Here is a 16,626-nt window from a genome sequence, read left to right as displayed (position 1 = left end):
GTACCTGTAAATCTAATGAAGACATTTTAGATATCTTATTCATTTATAACATTGGAAAATTTATGACATTCTAACATACATATTATAATATTGGATTATCTTTTTGATACATTTATAATTTTGTTGCATGTTTTTAAAACATCCTTAATTTAATGTTTTACAATTAGACAAGTAATCTACATAATATAGAATTTAATATTTGATTAAATACTTATCTTATTTCATTTATTGCATTGTTCTTATAAGAAAATATTTATAAACAAATACAAACCAACTTTTGGTATATAAATAATTTATTTTATTTGATTTTATTAACATTTTTATATAATTAACTTATTTTAACTTATTTTGAAATTAAACAAAATAAATAATTTTGCAAAATTCATATATCTAGTTACAGAGATTTGTCAAAATAATAATTACATTAATTTAATTTAATTCGAGGAATATAAAGTAACTTTCTGCGATCAACAATGTCATCCAAAGAATTTAAGTCTGGTAAAACTGCTGGAAGTTCAAGATGAGTAGTTGACCGCACTGTTTGAGTAGACCATTCTTTTAGGTTTTGCGTAGAAGTATAATAAGGTTGTGTTGTTGTTGAGAATTTTGGATAATATGGATCATATTCTAGTTCGCTTGGTATTAAAGGTTTTAAAGACAATGTTAAAGCATACACAGGTATTTCTGTAGTAGATAGTGTCATACTTGCTGTTGTACTATGAACTGTAGTAGAAATCATTTTTGTATTCTTTTGTATAGATTTCAAAGTTTCTAAATATGGATAATTCCTATAATTTATAGATGATAATTTTAAAAAGTCAATAGGATTCTTTGTCGATTGATAGTTTTTTACATTATTCTCCTGAGTTTGATTACTTCCAGAAAATGTATTTGAAGGTAATTTTAGAAAATTGTATAAAGCATCACTTACTTTTTGATATAAATAACCTTTTTGATTCATTCTTATTAGTTTTTCATTAAGTTTATCCTTCTCATGGAAGCTTTGACTGGGAGTAGAAAAATTTTCATTTTGTCTTAATCCATTTTCATTATATTGACTAATTATACGCATAGATTGTGTATTTATAGAATGATCAATAGGAATATTTGTAGTATAATTAATATAACTTAATGGATAAAATGGGCTTATTATATCCCTTCCAGTTGTTTCTGCCTCATTAAAATTCTTAAAAATTTGTCTTGAATTAAATACAAATCCGTGTCTTTCTTTATTACTTGTGTTTGTTGGTTGTGTTGTGTAAAAAGAATGAAAAAGGGATTGATCGTTATGTATTGAGTGTTTTGTATCAGAACTATTGTCCTTTTCTTCTTTAATATATTCTTTTGTACTAGAAATAATACTTCCTTGGCATTGCACAAGATGAGCATGATCACATATCAGAGCATCTTGTCGAAAAGCAGTTTCCTCAGGACAATGATAAGTGAATTTATTTCCATATTCATCACAAGTGTGATATATCTTACAACCAGCATTAATATCTGCGTAAAAACCAGCAGTTCGGTTTAAACATGAAAATATTGTTTTCATAGACCTCTCCGTATTCTGAAAAACATAAAAATCAGATTTTTCATCAAATTTTAATTAATATCTGTTACTGAAATACTTAACAAATATTACTATAATGCTTAAAACTACTATTCTTTTTCATCATATGTTTTATTTTTTTATAAAATTTATTTATTTCTTAATAATGAACCAAACTTTACAAATAAATTAGGTATATATAAACAATCATATTAAAAATCTTAATATTTTATTTTTTACGATTTTATAAGTACCTATATTGAATTTCAATAGATTCTTATTTTAAAGATAATGAAAATTGTTTTGTATCCATTTACTGTAATTGGTATTTTTATTTCAAATTAATGTTATAAATATAATTCTTCTCCTTAGTGTAGTGATTAACAATAAGCATAGTACATACATATATGTATGTATATGAAAACTTAATAACCTATTTTATTTTTAAAAGCAATATATAACATGTACAAATAATAGACCAGGTGTGTATGTGTATGTGTATGTGCGCGCACGGGCATACATTTGATACATATATATACATATACATATTTACGTATGTATAAAATCAAATGATAATTCTTATAATCACTTAATCTTTATTTATCTTATTTCAAATATCGAGTTATATTGATTTACCTACATATGTTTAAAATAAGATTCAATTTTTCAATGACTTAATATTAATGCTTGTTAATATCTTTATCTTTAATACGTCATAATACCATGAATCTTGGGAAAAAATTATCATTATATCTATCCTTTTATCTATCCTTTTATTTATCAAGAGGTTTATCTTATTTTATTATTGTTATATTTCCTTATTGTCTTTCTATTGTACACTTACTTATTATTATTAGATTAGATTAGATTACTAATTAATCTATTTATACCAATTATTTTGAATCAACATTTTGGTTTAAATATTGTATCAAATATTTAAATACTGTAAAATATTGTTCATAATCAATTCAACTGTGTCAGACTAAAATAATTTTCATTAATGCATTTGAAACATATTAATTAGTGTATGTATTTCAACAATTTCATTCATCGAAATATTTGTCGTTTCTTACGAATCTCAAAAAATCTTTATTGAATACACAAGCTTAGTTTAATTTCATTTAATTTTAACAATTTAAATACATATCTTTATTTGAATACAAAAAGTTACGGTTTCATTAATATTTTTTAAACAACACCAAATAAAGTATTTACGTATGTAAAAAAGAATAACTTCAACTTTTATAGATCTAACAAAACTTATGTTACACAACCTAACATTTAATTACTTACAACTATCTCAGGCTGAGTGTGCAGAATAAGCATCATATACTGGATAATAATTTTCCAAATCCAGTTAAACTGGATCATTGTCATAATTTCAAAATGAAATTAAAAATACTTTTTTACGAAAATTATAAACTCACTGATATAATGCTACTATTGCTGGTACCTCTGGTTCACAACAATACTGGTAATGTGAAAGTGAAAACGTCACGTTTAGAATGTAGGATTGACCTATGGTATTCTTCTTACAATCTCTCTCTCCTTCGTGTGTATCCCTAACAGGACCTCTTTTCCTTTACGAAATATACACAGTGTAACTATAAAATTCAAGAATTGATTAAATTAAAATCACATAATAAACATTACAAAGTTTATTATATATTTTCATTAAAAATAGTGTCTTTTCGAATTGCATTAATTGCAAATTTTGTTTGAAACTAATAACAGAAGTTATGCATATTGCTTCTTTTCGCCTGTGTAAATCTAAAGTCAAAAGAGTACAATTATGATTGTTTATTAAAATTACAATCTAAATATTCTTTTCAAAAACTGTATATTCATCCTTACAATTAATGAAGTTTATGAAACATATAAATTTATATGGTAAACTTATAGAAATGTTACGTTCTTTCCGATTTCGATGATTTTAAAATATGTTATAGAAAGTAACATTTTGAATAATTTTTTCATATAACCGATAATAAACCTTAGTTTCCGAGATATTTGCAAAGAACTATTAGTACGAAGGATTCTATGTAGAATCGAGTGACCACATAAAATCACTTGTTCGAAATTATTCGTTTATATATACAAACGAAGATGGGACGAGCTTGGATATCAGAAATGAAGGTTCGTACACAACGTGCATATGCGCGGCTATAAGAGATCTCTGTTATAATTCAATAAAAAATGAATATCATCATGTATTAAGTTTATATTGTTCAAATTAATATTTTCAATCATGCCACCGCCAGGCGATCGGCAACGCTTACATAAACTGATAAGAATTATTATTCTTTTGGTAAAATAATGTCAATTATTTACTCGTCTCCTATAGTTATAATTAATTTTCTATTATTTTATGCAAGCGTAACCAGCCGCCTCGCGGCAACCGAATTGAAAAATCTAACCCAATGCATTGGATTATATCCTCTTCTAATCCTCTAAATCTCGTTATATATTATAACGGACATTTCTTACAGCCTCGCATATGCACTTGCGCACGCAGCCTTCAGTTCGCACAACCCTCGTCTATAAACGGAAGATAAGCGGCCGGGAGCAGGCAGCCAATATTGACGCATACGTTGCCACAGACGCACAACTATGGGAAGAAGTACACTATAGTGGCATTGGTAGTCTTTTGTGAATATCTCAAAGCTAAGCCCAACCGTCGATTATATACAAGGTGTTCCGCTACAGGTATACACAAACTTAAGGGGTTATTCTTGAAGCCGAAATGGGGTAACAATAAGGAATACAAAATTTGCGTTTTCGGCTGTGTTTTTTAGTAGTTATTGACAATTAAAAATCAACCAAAATATTCCTGCACGCCTTACATGAGCGAAAGTAGGTCAGCCTAAGGTGCGGGGTGCATAGGGATCGTCAAATCGAACGATACATGGCAGCAGCTTGACTTAGATATCTAAAGAAGAAGATTATGACATTTAAAGACGTAAACCATTCTGCACAACGTTTTATAAGAAAAATCATAGATTTAAATATTATAGCTGCCTACTCATTAAAATCCATAACAGCATATCGACAATCGCGACATGGAATATTTGAGTAGACGGAGTTACTGCTTATAGCGAATTTAGATATAAACTTGCAAAAATAGCTTGCAAAGCCCATGAATTGTCGTATCTGTTTCACGTTGCAGAGGACGGCGCTTTCCCTGTTCCAGGTCTAATACTCTCAGTCGATATCCCCCTTCCCAAATATTCGATTTAGTTTTTAAAAAAAACATATTTTTTAACATTTGGTAAGAACCCCACTATATCGAGTGCATGCAAAACCTGCTTTAAATACTCGTATTTTTTCTCTATTGTTTTTGGCGGGATTAGTATATCGTCTAAATATACTAAAGCTATCTTACTTTTTAGATTTCCTAAGGCGGTGTTGATCGCTCGTTGAAATACAGCCAGTATGTTAGTGAGACCGTAGGTCATGCACAAGAATTCATAGACGTTACAAATACGATCTCTGTTCGGAGAATCTAACTAGTATCGGGGAAGAATCGACATAAATTCCTTTTATGTCGTCGACTTATCTGTTTATTCTATTTTCAGCGGGCTTTCGCGTTTTTGTTACTTACTGTCGGTCGGCGAACTCGTGCCTAAGCAGTTTTTGCACTACCTCAGTTTTGCACGGTTTAGGCTTGAACATACAAACGCACTCATACAGATGTATATGATAACATCTGTTTTCGCCAACCGGCCAAATATCGTCAAACAATTTTAGAGCTATAAGTGCAAGTAGGAACACCTTTCGTTGCAGGCGCCGAATGTTAGCTTTGAGGGCTAGGTTTCTGTGGATTGCGACCTCGATCATCGCGTCGCCTTTTCGAGCATGGCTCATTGTATGCGCCGTCATCGCATATGTAACATTGCTTCCATTCTTCTTGCAGTCGTGCCTTTTCCGTCTGGCAATTGTCTTCGTTCTGCATACTAACTTTCTTCAATTCGACGATTCTGATTAAGAGCTCTGCCGTCAACTTATACCTCGCGCTTAATATTTTTAATTATCACTAATTCTGTTATTTTCGCTTCTGTAAAGGTGACTTTGGTCTGCTTCAAATATTCGGGTTTCATACGGATACAATTAACGTAGCTCCTCGCAGTATCATTAGTACACTGCAGTGCATGCATCATTCGATGGTGCAACTTCTTTTCCGACTGTTTTCTTTTATCGTGCAAAGGTCCTCCCGAAATTTCTCCCAAGTACAAAGACGGTCTTGCCACCCGCGATATCACTTTTTGCGGAGCCTGAAAGCACATGGGTACGTGCGCATTCCAAGCATTGATGCGGTACGCTTCCCGTTAATTTCTGGATCGAATCGCATCACGTATTCGAGATATCGCCAATATCCTCCTCGTTGAATTCTGGCAACGCAACCACAGGTGACAAAGCCGCGATGGTTAATACAGCCCTCGAGTACTCTGCTGCTGCGCCATTCCCAATGCAATCCAGGATACGACACACCAGATCCTCGACTTGGATACGTAATTTTCCATTTCGATTTGTTTAACACAAGTACACGATAAATGAATCCACGGAATGAATTAAATCACAGCACACAATCTGAAGCATTAGTGTACTGTCACGAGTATCGCAAGTTTGCACGTTAGGCTCACTAATCCCGTGTTTGATGTTATAAAGATAGTCATATTTTTAGAATACACGAGATCTATAATTCGCCAAGGTACTAGGGTAAGTGTCGTGCAGTCTTTCACAGTTCGCTTATCAAAGGACATCACTGCCTTTCCTGTTCCGTGGCTAGCCTATTTTCGAATAATGTCTCTATCCTTTAGCAATGCAAAGTCGGGTCGTTTGTCATGGGTAAGCTATCTCACGCATCCTCTAAACAGCCACATGATCGATATCTCATAACTCGGCGACTTTGAGCCGTCGGCTATTAACTTACCAAATATTCACTCTAGCAGCCTGCTGAGGTTCATACAGAGCTCTCAGTTCAGTCATAATTTATGGTGAGGCTAAATTGCGGCGGCTACCTGTCATTATATCTTCTCGAAAATTGCCACTAACATATGTATACGATAATCTGAAAAATAATAATAAAAATTTTAATGACGCGTTATATTTAATGTGTATTTTTTATTGATTATTTAGCTAAATGTATTTATTGTAGAGGTAGAAGCGAGGTGAAACATAAATTTAACATTCAATTTTCCTAATTGAAATGAATTTGTGTTCATTATAATTTCAACAATTATTACTTATTGTTACAGACGAGACAATTAAGTTGGATAGCTGGAACTATCCTGACGAGAAAAAGACAAGGAAAGTTTCTTTATTAACAATTTTTGACACTCTATCAAACGCTCCGGACATAATAATAATCGCGATAAGCACGGAAGCTATAATAGCTGAATCTGGGAGGCGGTGTAGCGGTAAAACGATTATAATTAGCGAGGGACAAAGACGATAAGCGCGTGTTGCTTGCTCGACGACTCGAAAGAGAAGAAGGAAAAGAAAGAGAAAAAACAAAAGAAGATCGAAGGAAGGATCGCCTAACAATCGCAATGATTAACAGCGGCTACGTTGTTACGCACTCGAGACCACAATCCGTGCGATTCGAGCACAAGTCGGATTTTGTTTCAATTCCTTAACGCTTATGAACCTTAATAAATATATTAGCTAACAAAAGGCATCAATGAAAAGGCAATCAATATTATCCCCATCTAGAAAAAATAGTACTTGTTTTTAAATAGCACAAGAGATATAATAAAAAAATGTCTTAATTGACAATTATAAAACGCATGAGAAACATGACTCAATACGAACGAGGAAGTAGAAAATATCCGATGACTGAACAAAAATTTCATTTGAATATATCTTTGCGAAAATACAATACGTAATCTTAAATAATAATTACTGTAATCTTACTTTATTTATATAACTCATCAAGCTGTGAAATATGATGTGCTGTGACTATCGAGACGAATAACTGAAGTATTATATGTATCACTTAGTGACAAATAATAGTAACAATATCGGAAATATTTCTGCAATTTTGTTTAAAAGTTATGATCTCGTAATAGAAAAGAAATTAAAAATATAATAACTTTCAATTGAAAAACAGTTACATAAAATATAAAAAACACTACTATTAACATCAACATTCAAACATTTATAAGTTTTCCAAACATTTATAAGTTTTTAATAACTTGTAATTTTTTACTTTTTGTAGCAATTGCAAACTTGTTTTCGATCTTAATACAATTATTATGTTACGGCAAGTTCGTAGCATGGATTTTCTTGATTAAACCAGTCAGGATACTTTTTCACAAGTGTACGCTTCTACAATTTCACCTAAATACATAGGATGGAACTTCCCTCGCCCTCCCTCCCACGAACTTTGAAATGATTATGTTCCACAGAATGCTGATTGCAAAGACCTGTTATTAATTCAAAATGAGGGAATTTATCATATAATTGAACTAAACTTTTGCAGTTAAATAAATTCCGAGAAAACAAGGGAGCTGTTTGGTATGACCTCTTATATGCGGAACCCACTTACAGGTCTCACAAATATGTAAGTAAAAATATAATTTTAAAAAGTCAAAAATAAAAAGTTTCACTTTTAAATTAGTACCTAGATACATTGTCTCAACGATATCTGACACTGAATTATGTTACAGCACTCAATCGCGGCGGTCCGTTGAGCTTCTCAGTGCGTCAGCAGAAATTTTTTTTTTATATTTTACGTGGAGGAAATCCGCACGGACGCCAGGCCGCTTCTGGAGAAAGCGGCGTAGTAGTGTCGGACTCCAACAAACTAAAACCTCCATGATAACCGTCCCGGCTGCGATCGAGAGAGGCCCGGGAACCGCTGTGAGCGTCGCAACGCCTCCCCCGCGCGCCTAATATCACCGCTGATGGAGCGGTGTGTGACCATTGTCACACCGCGCCTCGTCGCCGGAGCCGCCGTGCCAGGCAGCCCGGTTCCCCTACTGGACTGCTTGACGGCCCCGAGGCGCTGAGCCGCCAAGCGCCCAAGCTCGAAACCCACGGGGGGCGCGGCGGGCCCAGCACGCTTCGTCAACGCCACACGGAGTCCCAGGCGATCACCCATGCGTTAGGGGAACCTAATCCCTTCGTAATAGTGACGACTGCACGAGTGTGCAATTATGCAAAGAATCTTTTCAAACAATTATATAATGTTTCCTGAATTTGATAAATGGAAGCAAGATGTAACGATTTTGCGTCTGGGAATTACGGTTTGAAATCCAGGAATCCATTGCATTGATTTAAAAATTGTGCATTGTTAAAGTTTGGTATTTTTTATTAAATTCGTCGACTTATTCCGCATTATTCTTTTTGTTTTATACGTTGTTCATCTTTGTTAATACTAGGAGAGTAACTGGATATCGTCTTATAAAGATAGAAAAGTATAACTAATATTGGTTGAACAACGTATATAATCTTTATTCAAAATGTTATTTGACAAATCCAATCATATATCGATAATAAAGCGAGATTCCGTTATGTTCAATACAGTATGTGTGTAAATAAATAATAAAATTTACCGTTTAAATGGCTATCACGTTAAAGTAAGCTATGCAGTAGGCCAAAAATACCAAGCTTTAAAACCTAATGGATTTCTAAATTAAAAATTTCTATATGTCTTTTTTATTCTTCTCTGTTCATATGATTACTATCAGGAAATATCACAAAAGTATTTATAATATTTTACAACAATAAATGACCTCATAAACCAGCGTACTGAGGAAAAACAATATGAATTCCATGCGACAGTGAGAAAATATTCATGTCAGTACAATTGACATGCCAATTACCAAGAATTAGTTTTAGATCTAAATGAAAAAATATTAAAATTATTGTATCATTCCACTAACCCATAATCGTTTGAAAGGGAATCTTCCCTTTTTCTCTCTAAAAAAAATATATTAAGCAATTAATTTCTCTATCTTAGATAACTTATAATTAGTTTCATTATTGTGCGATTTTGTCATTCTCACACTTGTCTATATCGAATAGAAAAGTAGATATGAACTTTTCCGTAGAACCGTACAATTAAATAGATTCTTGTAGCGTAGAACTCAATACGTTCTTATCTATGTGCAACCAAATAGGGCAGATCCCTAACTTTAAGCTTAAATACGTAGGCTCTCGTATATGCTAAACTCCCACCAAACAGGGCAGATCCTTAATTTTATAAGTTCTTATATATGCCAATGTTAGTTAAACTCAGCATTTTGTTAGTTAAACTGAAAACTATGGGCGTGAACACTCATTTCTTCTCCGGTAATATCGAGTCACCTAGCCCCTGCAAACGCCATCTCTTGACAACAAGAGAGAACATAAACATAAACAGAACATAAATCACTACGTACGCATAAGATTTAAACTGCTGGATTCCTAAAACCAAAACTTGCATTTTTAGATCTAACGCATTGAAAATCATTAAATTCCAATAGAGAACGGCAATAATTTTATGTCCACTAAACCGAAGTTCTGCCAAAAATTCCGTTACTTACTTAACTGTTTAGGTTCTGAATACTTCTATTGGACACAATTTATTTAAAAATTTAAAAAATCACGTATTGTAACAAAATCCTCTCGATAATCATTTCTATCAATATCATAGATATATTAAAATAAGATTGTCGTATTGCCAAAGGAAGTATCGATAATTCAGCAAGAATGTGAACTATATTCAATAAACTAGTTTTATTTAACGTTTGAAGAAATTTTGTTATGAAAATTATTGATAATGTATTCTATTCTTACTATGCAGAAGATATTAACAATTGGACAATTTACTAAAAAATGAATTGAATGAAAATGAAATGAAAAAATTAACATTTTACGATAAAATTTTTCATACCCATAGATTTCATAAACCATTTATAATTGCAAACAAATTAAAGTGAGATATGAATTTTGAATTTCTCAAAATTTTACGCATTTATGTTCGAACCAATAACTAATACGACCCCAAATTACCACATGACCATCTTCCCCGCTTCCTGGAGGTGATCCCCCCCCCCTTCCTTCGCCAAAAGTAAAGGTTTATGCTCGGCTTTATCACGGTTATACAACGTGATCGTGGGTTAGACTGTGCAAAATTGTATACATAGATTTTTAAAAGAGAAATGAATAACTAACTATAAGATGTTATATAATTTATGCAAGTTTCTATATAAAATATTTTTACTTAGCAAAATATTCGATGCTTGGCTTTTTTTATAAAAAGATATGCAAGTGTATTGTACACCATTTAACTTGCCATTTTTAGTATTTAAATATAAAACGTTAAGGAACATCTATAGCATTCAACATTCTTTTTGACATTAAATATTTAGGTATAGATATAAAGAGTATTTGAATTCTTCTGTCTTATTCTGTTGTTCGTTACATGTAATGTGATCTGCTTTGATGCCTTATGTTGTACTTTAAATTTTTATTCTAAATGTATGATTAAAGCGGTTAACACAAACAATTAACAATTATGGCTACAAATAAAAACGTCATAGTACTTGTGCCAAATGGTCGTCGACAAAATGTTGGAGTAACTCCAAATACAACAATACTACAAGTAAGCAGTAAAAATATTAAAAAATTATTTTGATAAATATTTTGTTATGTTAATGTTAAGTAAAATATTTTTCTCATAGATTCTGGAACAGGTGTGTCAAAAGCATGGATACAATGTAGATTCTTATGACCTTAAGTAGGTATTATCATAAAAAGAAGTCATTGTATGTTATAAAAATATATACTCTAATTGAATGTATTTCATTTTTACAGACATTTTAATCATGTATTAGACCCTAATGCTATATTACGATTTACCGGATTAGCAAATAATGCACAATTAGAAATGGTACCTTGTACAAAAATACGTTCCGTTTCCAATGTCACAATAGGTATACAGTTAGAAAATGGGGAAAGATTAATGAGCGAATTTACATCTAATGTAACATTAGCTGAAATTTTAAAGCATGTAAATTTTAATGAAGATTTGGAAAAAATTATTTTAATTTACATGCATCGTGAGGTATGAGTATATTATTTTATTGTTAATATTATTATTTTAATAATAAATTTTATGTTAAACAGTAATTAGAAATGTTTCTACATATATATAAATATATTATTTATCTAAATTTATTTTTATGTTACAATGATCTTTACATATTTAGAAGCACATTGATTTTAATGTTAGTGAACTTTGTTATTGTATTTACAATTATTTAAATAAGCAATTCATGTACATATATCAACTTTTCTGAAATAGTTTGTTGTTCTGTAAGGACTCAGATTTAGATTTAGAATTTATCGAATTCGTTGCTTAAAATGGGAGTTCTACATAAAATTAGCATTTTTTCTATTACTTAATAAAAAATCTAATCTACTACTAAATATATATTTTATCAAAACCTGTGTGGATTTATTCATTATTTGTATACATCATGGAAAACAAAATTAAATAAATTGTACATTTATATAAATTTTTTAATATGTAATCCATAGCATTTTACTTTATTGTTTATGCTCTATAATATTAAATGTGTAATAATATTACAGAAAATATTGTAGAATATCAGAGTCTATTAAGAAGTTCTATGCAATTATGAAATTGAGATAAAATTTAAGATGTATAAAATCCGTTTTATATTATGCTATGATTTTTACAGATTTCTGGAGTAGAAGCTTTAAAAAATACTACTCTGAAGTCATTAGGACTCGTCAATGGTAAAGCTGTATTACGATTAATACAAAAACGACCTCAAAGCATAGGTAATATTTCTTTGACAACATCAAAAACAGTTAAGATTGCTGAAAACTTCAATATACATAAAAGAGATTCTGGAAATGAATATTCATTAATTGCAGATACTAATGAAACATCAGAATGTATGACTTCTACAGGAAAGCAAACACAGAAACTAGGAGAATTAAAAACATGTTCTCAGAACGAAGAGAGAAAAATAATGAAAAGAGAATATGAAAATAATATAATACCATCCACTAGTACAGATAACTATACTGGAAACCAAATTTTATTGCAGCCATGCAACAAACATGAAACAGATGATTTAAATAATATAGAATTCGTAAGATTTATGTATACTAAAATTTAAGTACTTGTGTAAAACATACAACCTCTCTCTCTCTCTCTTTTCTTATTGCAGTTAGGTGAAAGAAATGCTTTGGTATTCGATCAAACTACAATTCAACGAAACTTTAGAGATGAATTACCAGATGATTTTTATGATCTAACAGTTGATGATGCAAAAATATTATTAAGAGATGCTAAACGTTATAGAAAAGAATTAGAAGAAGCACCTCTCCTAACAAATATTCAACGACAATCCAATCAAGAAAAGCGAATATTAAATCAATTAAATAAATATCATTATACAATTATCCGTATACAATTTCCAGATCAATTTGTTCTGCAGGGTTTATTTCAACCAATGGAAACTGTTCAAGCAATCAAAGATTTTATAAAATGCTATTTGATTGATGCAAATAGTGACTTCATAATTTGTAAGTAAAAGCAATTTCAAAAGCATATAAATTTATCTTTTTATTACATATTTTTATATATCTTTTGTTTTATAAAAATTAAAAAAGAAAAAATTTTTAGAAAAGCCCTAGACTTAACGTAATATTTTACAAAAAAATTTTGTTTATGAATTCAGAAGAACTTAGTTCACAGTAATTTTTAAATTCATCTTATTATAAGTACAATAATCTTATTATAGATTTACATTATGTAACATATTATACATCCCGAAAGTATATGTTTATTATAGTTAGTAATACATATTTTTCTTATTGAATAGTTACTACGCCACCGAAACGTAATTTGAACCCTAATTCTCGCTTAGTTAATGAAAATTTAGTTCCTTGTGCTATCGTTTATTATTCTGGGTCATCAGCTCTTAAATTGGATGTAAAGGAAAAGTTTACAGATCCTAAGAAAGTTGAACTGCAAGTAGCTAATGTTAGGTAAGTGACGTTTATAAGTACTGACTCCTTGTCATAATTCTTCGTGTATAAATACTGTTTAATATACTATATTATTGTTTTAGGAAATCAATGCTAAATAAAAATGAGAATATAAATAATGATACAAATACTAGATCGACATTTAATACACCAACAAATAATGAATCCGTAACTGAAAAAGGAAGTAAAATTCCAAAGTGGTTAAATCCATCATTTAAATAATTAATGACCTTTGTTATAGTCTGGCAGACTTTGGAATATTTTAGAGTAAAGTATAATGATATTTTAATATGTACATACATGACACACATAGATATATACATTCATGTATTTCATTTAATATTGTAATTAAACATATTTTTGTATAATAAAGACTGAAAAAAAACGAAAAGTCATGTATAAAATATACATATTTTATAACAGTTGAAAAAATATTTAAAAAATTGTGAGTTTGTAATACTACATCTATGTATAAAGTTACTTTCTTGTTGTCAACGATAAACGTGCTATTGATCTTAAATTTCATCTGCTTTCAAAATAATAAATACATATTTTGCATAAAATGGCTAGCAGGAATTTCAATCTATTAACAATCATTAACATGTTTAACTAAATATTAATATTTAGATAAAATTATTAACTTTGTAAATCAGGAGGTACTGTAGTGGGTGATTGTAATTGTAAGTGCAGAAGTTGTCGAGCAGGTCTACCTATTATATTTCCAGTTGGACCTGAACCACCTGCTTCTTCTGTAATACTTTTTAACAAATTATCTTCTATAACATCAGAGCTTTTATTTGTCTCAGAGTCTTCATCTTTTTCTATTTGAGACTGTATTTCTGAATTTAACAATCGCATATATTTGTCCATTTCATTTCTTTTATCTTCATCATCTTCACCCAAGGATCCCTCTGAACTTCCTTCAAATTCTCCTTCATTTCCTGGAACAGCTAAATCTAATATTCCTCGTAATGTACTATCAAATATGTCTGCATCGAATTCAACTTTTCCATTGTCCTCTGGATCATACATTCCATCAACTTCTGTTGAAAGATCTCTGAAAACAAAGAAATATATAGATTACACATACACACTTTGTAATATTATTAAAATTTTAACAAGTGTAACATACTCTAAAAATTGTACACCATCAATATCACTATTTTGATTTAAGAACATCTGTACTTTTTCTTTAAGACTTAATGATTCTTGTTTATGTTTCTTGCTTTTAGTATTTCCCCACTTTTCGTTCAAAAATGTTTCTAACTGTATTGGATCTACATTTAACCAACTATCACTATCTGCAGGACTTAATGCAGCTTCATCTTGTGCTATGTATTAAGTATAATATGAAGTAATAATTAAATACTGAGTAATAAATGAAATATTAATTTCAAAAAATTACCATGTAATTCAACATCATTGGACTGTATGTTTTCCCATGCTTCTAAAACCTTTTCAGCATCACTTTTATTAATGTCGGTAATAGAATTATATAGATTAAAGTATTTGAAGTAATAATCTTTTGCTGCATTCAAGAGTTTTTCATATTCTTCGCTACCTTTTAAAAGATTTTTAAAATAGCCATTAACTTCTAAACGGCTTAAATATGTATTTAAAACATCTTCATTTGCTTTTAATTTCTCAGAATTATTAACTGATCTTTTTTCTCTTCTTCTAAGTTCTTCATTTGCACGAGCAATTAACATTTCTAAACCACATGCTATTTTAATTCCAAGTATGTGTGCATTATACTTTGAATAAGTTATTGGGGGTATATTCCAGCCTGTCCTTGGGTCTCCAGTATATCGACAATGATTTGCCATTGCATACAAACATTTAGTCATTTTTACATTAACCATAATACGTTGTTCAGGAGGAAAATATTTCATAGCACGACAAACCTACAATACATAAAAATTTATGAAATAAACCAAATTATAGTTGTACACAAGTTTATATAATATTAAACTTTTACTTTTCTTTCAAGTGGATCAGAGTGGCAAATTGTTCGAATAATTAATGCAATCAGTCTTGGTTCTTGTCGAAGTATTGAAACTGCTTTCTCAGGTAAAAAGACTCGAGCCTTGTGATGTCTTTTTTCAATCTCACTAGGATAAATATTAATTCGTCTTTTTAAGACATCTTGTACTTTCTCCGAAGCTCTGTAAAAATATGGCTTCTCCCAAAGATTATTTAACAAATCCAACCATGTTTTATGTTTTTCGCGAATAATGTGCAATTCACCATTATATACAAATACATGGTTTTCACATGTTTCAGGATTAGCCCATGGGGGCAAAACATTTGCAGCTTCAATTAAAAGAAATTCACCGTCAGAATCTATAACTTTAGCAATTAATCCATTAAAAGCCTGGGTAAGTTTAAATATCAGAAAGACCACAAACCATTCATCACTTATATCTTCATCAAAACGTAAGCGTATATAAATGTGAGGCAATATATTACATTCTGCAAGAATGAAAAATGAACGATATACATTTATTATAATCATGAACATTTATTATAATAATCATATATTTTAAATGAGTTATTAAAACGTTTTACCTCCTACAGTTGTAGAATTTTCAATAAGCTTTTCCAGTAATAATGCTTCTTTTGTTCTAGGATGAAAAATTAAATTATCATTATGCCAAATATAACCTTCAATATACGGTGCAATTACTTCATTGAACTTTGTAATTTCTTGTAAGAGAATTTCCTCTGTTATAGTTATTGAAGGTTTTGTATAACAAATTTTTGGATAAAGGAAACATTCAAGCACATCATCTTCTTTAACTTTAGGTATTTTTGTATAAGCCATGGTTATGGTTTCATCTGTTACGTTACCGCGTGAACTCGTTGTTAGTATAATTGTATAAAGTTGGTTTCAACGATTTTATTCATAAAGATACATATAAAGATAAAGTACACGAGTCATATGTTATGAAGTAAGTAAATGCGATATAAGAATAGAAACAGTACGCTGCATAGAAGCTCCTTCAGTTCTTGTCTAATCAGGCATGCACACTGTCGCCATTTATTGATCGGTGTTTCATTTTGTACTT

The 16,626-nt window shown here is 30.5% G+C and overlaps 3 protein-coding genes and 1 long non-coding RNA gene across 6 annotated transcripts; 2 read left to right on the top strand and 2 right to left on the bottom strand.

The window, feature by feature from the left end:
- Window positions 1-288: 288 nt before the first annotated feature.
- Window positions 289-8,272, bottom strand: LOC117161643 (uncharacterized). 2 transcript variants are annotated; one of them, XM_033343340.2, is made up of 4 exons: window positions 8,169-8,272; window positions 6,477-6,614; window positions 2,974-3,150; window positions 289-1,564 (listed from the first exon to the last, which is right to left on the bottom strand). In XM_033343340.2, the coding sequence occupies exon 4, from the start codon at window positions 1,547-1,549 to the stop codon at window positions 425-427; it is 1,125 nt and encodes a 374-aa protein (XP_033199231.1). In that variant the 5' UTR covers window positions 1,550-1,564; window positions 2,974-3,150; window positions 6,477-6,614; window positions 8,169-8,272; the 3' UTR covers window positions 289-424. The 2 variants fall into 2 exon arrangements, with proteins under 2 accessions (XP_033199231.1, XP_076476088.1); XM_076619973.1 differs by having other exon boundaries at window positions 290-1,564; window positions 2,840-3,150.
- Window positions 4,049-8,341, top strand: LOC143302910 (uncharacterized). Its single transcript, XR_013058778.1, has 3 exons — window positions 4,049-4,252; window positions 6,802-8,108; window positions 8,215-8,341. It is a non-coding gene; the product is annotated as an uncharacterized LOC143302910 (long non-coding RNA).
- Window positions 8,342-10,583: 2,242 nt separating this feature from the next.
- On the top strand, window positions 10,584-13,949 carry LOC117161639 (tether containing UBX domain for GLUT4). 2 transcript variants are annotated; one of them, XM_076619835.1, is made up of 9 exons: window positions 10,586-10,902; window positions 11,024-11,135; window positions 11,215-11,270; window positions 11,348-11,597; window positions 12,238-12,340; window positions 12,437-12,657; window positions 12,736-13,093; window positions 13,393-13,558; window positions 13,642-13,949. In XM_076619835.1, exons 2-9 carry the CDS (start codon window positions 11,049-11,051, stop codon window positions 13,778-13,780), a joined length of 1,380 nt encoding a protein of 459 aa, XP_076475950.1. In that variant the 5' UTR covers window positions 10,586-10,902; window positions 11,024-11,048; the 3' UTR covers window positions 13,781-13,949. The 2 variants fall into 2 exon arrangements, with proteins under 2 accessions (XP_033199221.1, XP_076475950.1); XM_033343330.2 differs by having other exon boundaries at window positions 10,584-10,902; window positions 12,238-12,657.
- On the bottom strand, window positions 13,869-16,626 carry ecd (ecdysoneless cell cycle regulator). The gene is made up of 5 exons (XM_033343325.2): window positions 16,127-16,626; window positions 15,537-16,030; window positions 14,964-15,462; window positions 14,691-14,889; window positions 13,869-14,615 (listed from the first exon to the last, which is right to left on the bottom strand). Exons 1-5 carry the CDS (start codon window positions 16,380-16,382, stop codon window positions 14,195-14,197), a joined length of 1,869 nt encoding a protein of 622 aa, XP_033199216.1. The 5' UTR covers window positions 16,383-16,626; the 3' UTR covers window positions 13,869-14,194.

This window comes from Bombus vancouverensis, chromosome 7, assembly GCF_051014615.1.
Source record: "Bombus vancouverensis nearcticus chromosome 7, iyBomVanc1_principal, whole genome shotgun sequence".
Lineage (NCBI taxonomy): Eukaryota > Metazoa > Arthropoda > Insecta > Hymenoptera > Apidae > Bombus > Bombus vancouverensis.
The sequence above is the reverse complement of the archived record's forward strand: the minus strand, read 5'-3'. Positions and strand labels throughout refer to the sequence as shown.

Bases quoted from the DNA above. Each gene is read 5' to 3' on its own strand.
- LOC117161639 (XM_033343330.2), top strand. From the start codon at position 11,049: ATGGCTACAAATAAAAACGTCATAGTACTTGTGCCAAATGGTCGTCGA. The intron at 11,271-11,347 runs GTAGGTATTATC...TCATTTTTACAG, and splicing joins GTAGATTCTTATGACCTTAA to ACATTTTAATCATGTATTAG. The intron at 12,658-12,735 runs GTAAGATTTATG...TTCTTATTGCAG, and splicing joins ATTTAAATAATATAGAATTC to TTAGGTGAAAGAAATGCTTT.
- ecd (XM_033343325.2), bottom strand. From the start codon at position 16,382: ATGGCTTATACAAAAATACCTAAAGTTAAAGAAGATGATGTGCTTGAA. The intron at 14,890-14,963 runs GTAATTTTTTGA...CTTAATACATAG, and splicing joins CAATGATGTTGAATTACATG to CACAAGATGAAGCTGCATTA. The intron at 14,616-14,690 runs GTATGTTACACT...CTTTGTTTTCAG, and splicing joins GATGGTGTACAATTTTTAGA to AGATCTTTCAACAGAAGTTG.
- LOC117161643 (XM_076619973.1), bottom strand. From the start codon at position 2,923: ATGACAATGATCCAGTTTAACTGGATTTGGAAAATTATTATCCAGTAT. The intron at 1,565-2,839 runs GTAAGTAATTAA...TATGTTTTTCAG, and splicing joins ACACTCAGCCTGAGATAGTT to AATACGGAGAGGTCTATGAA.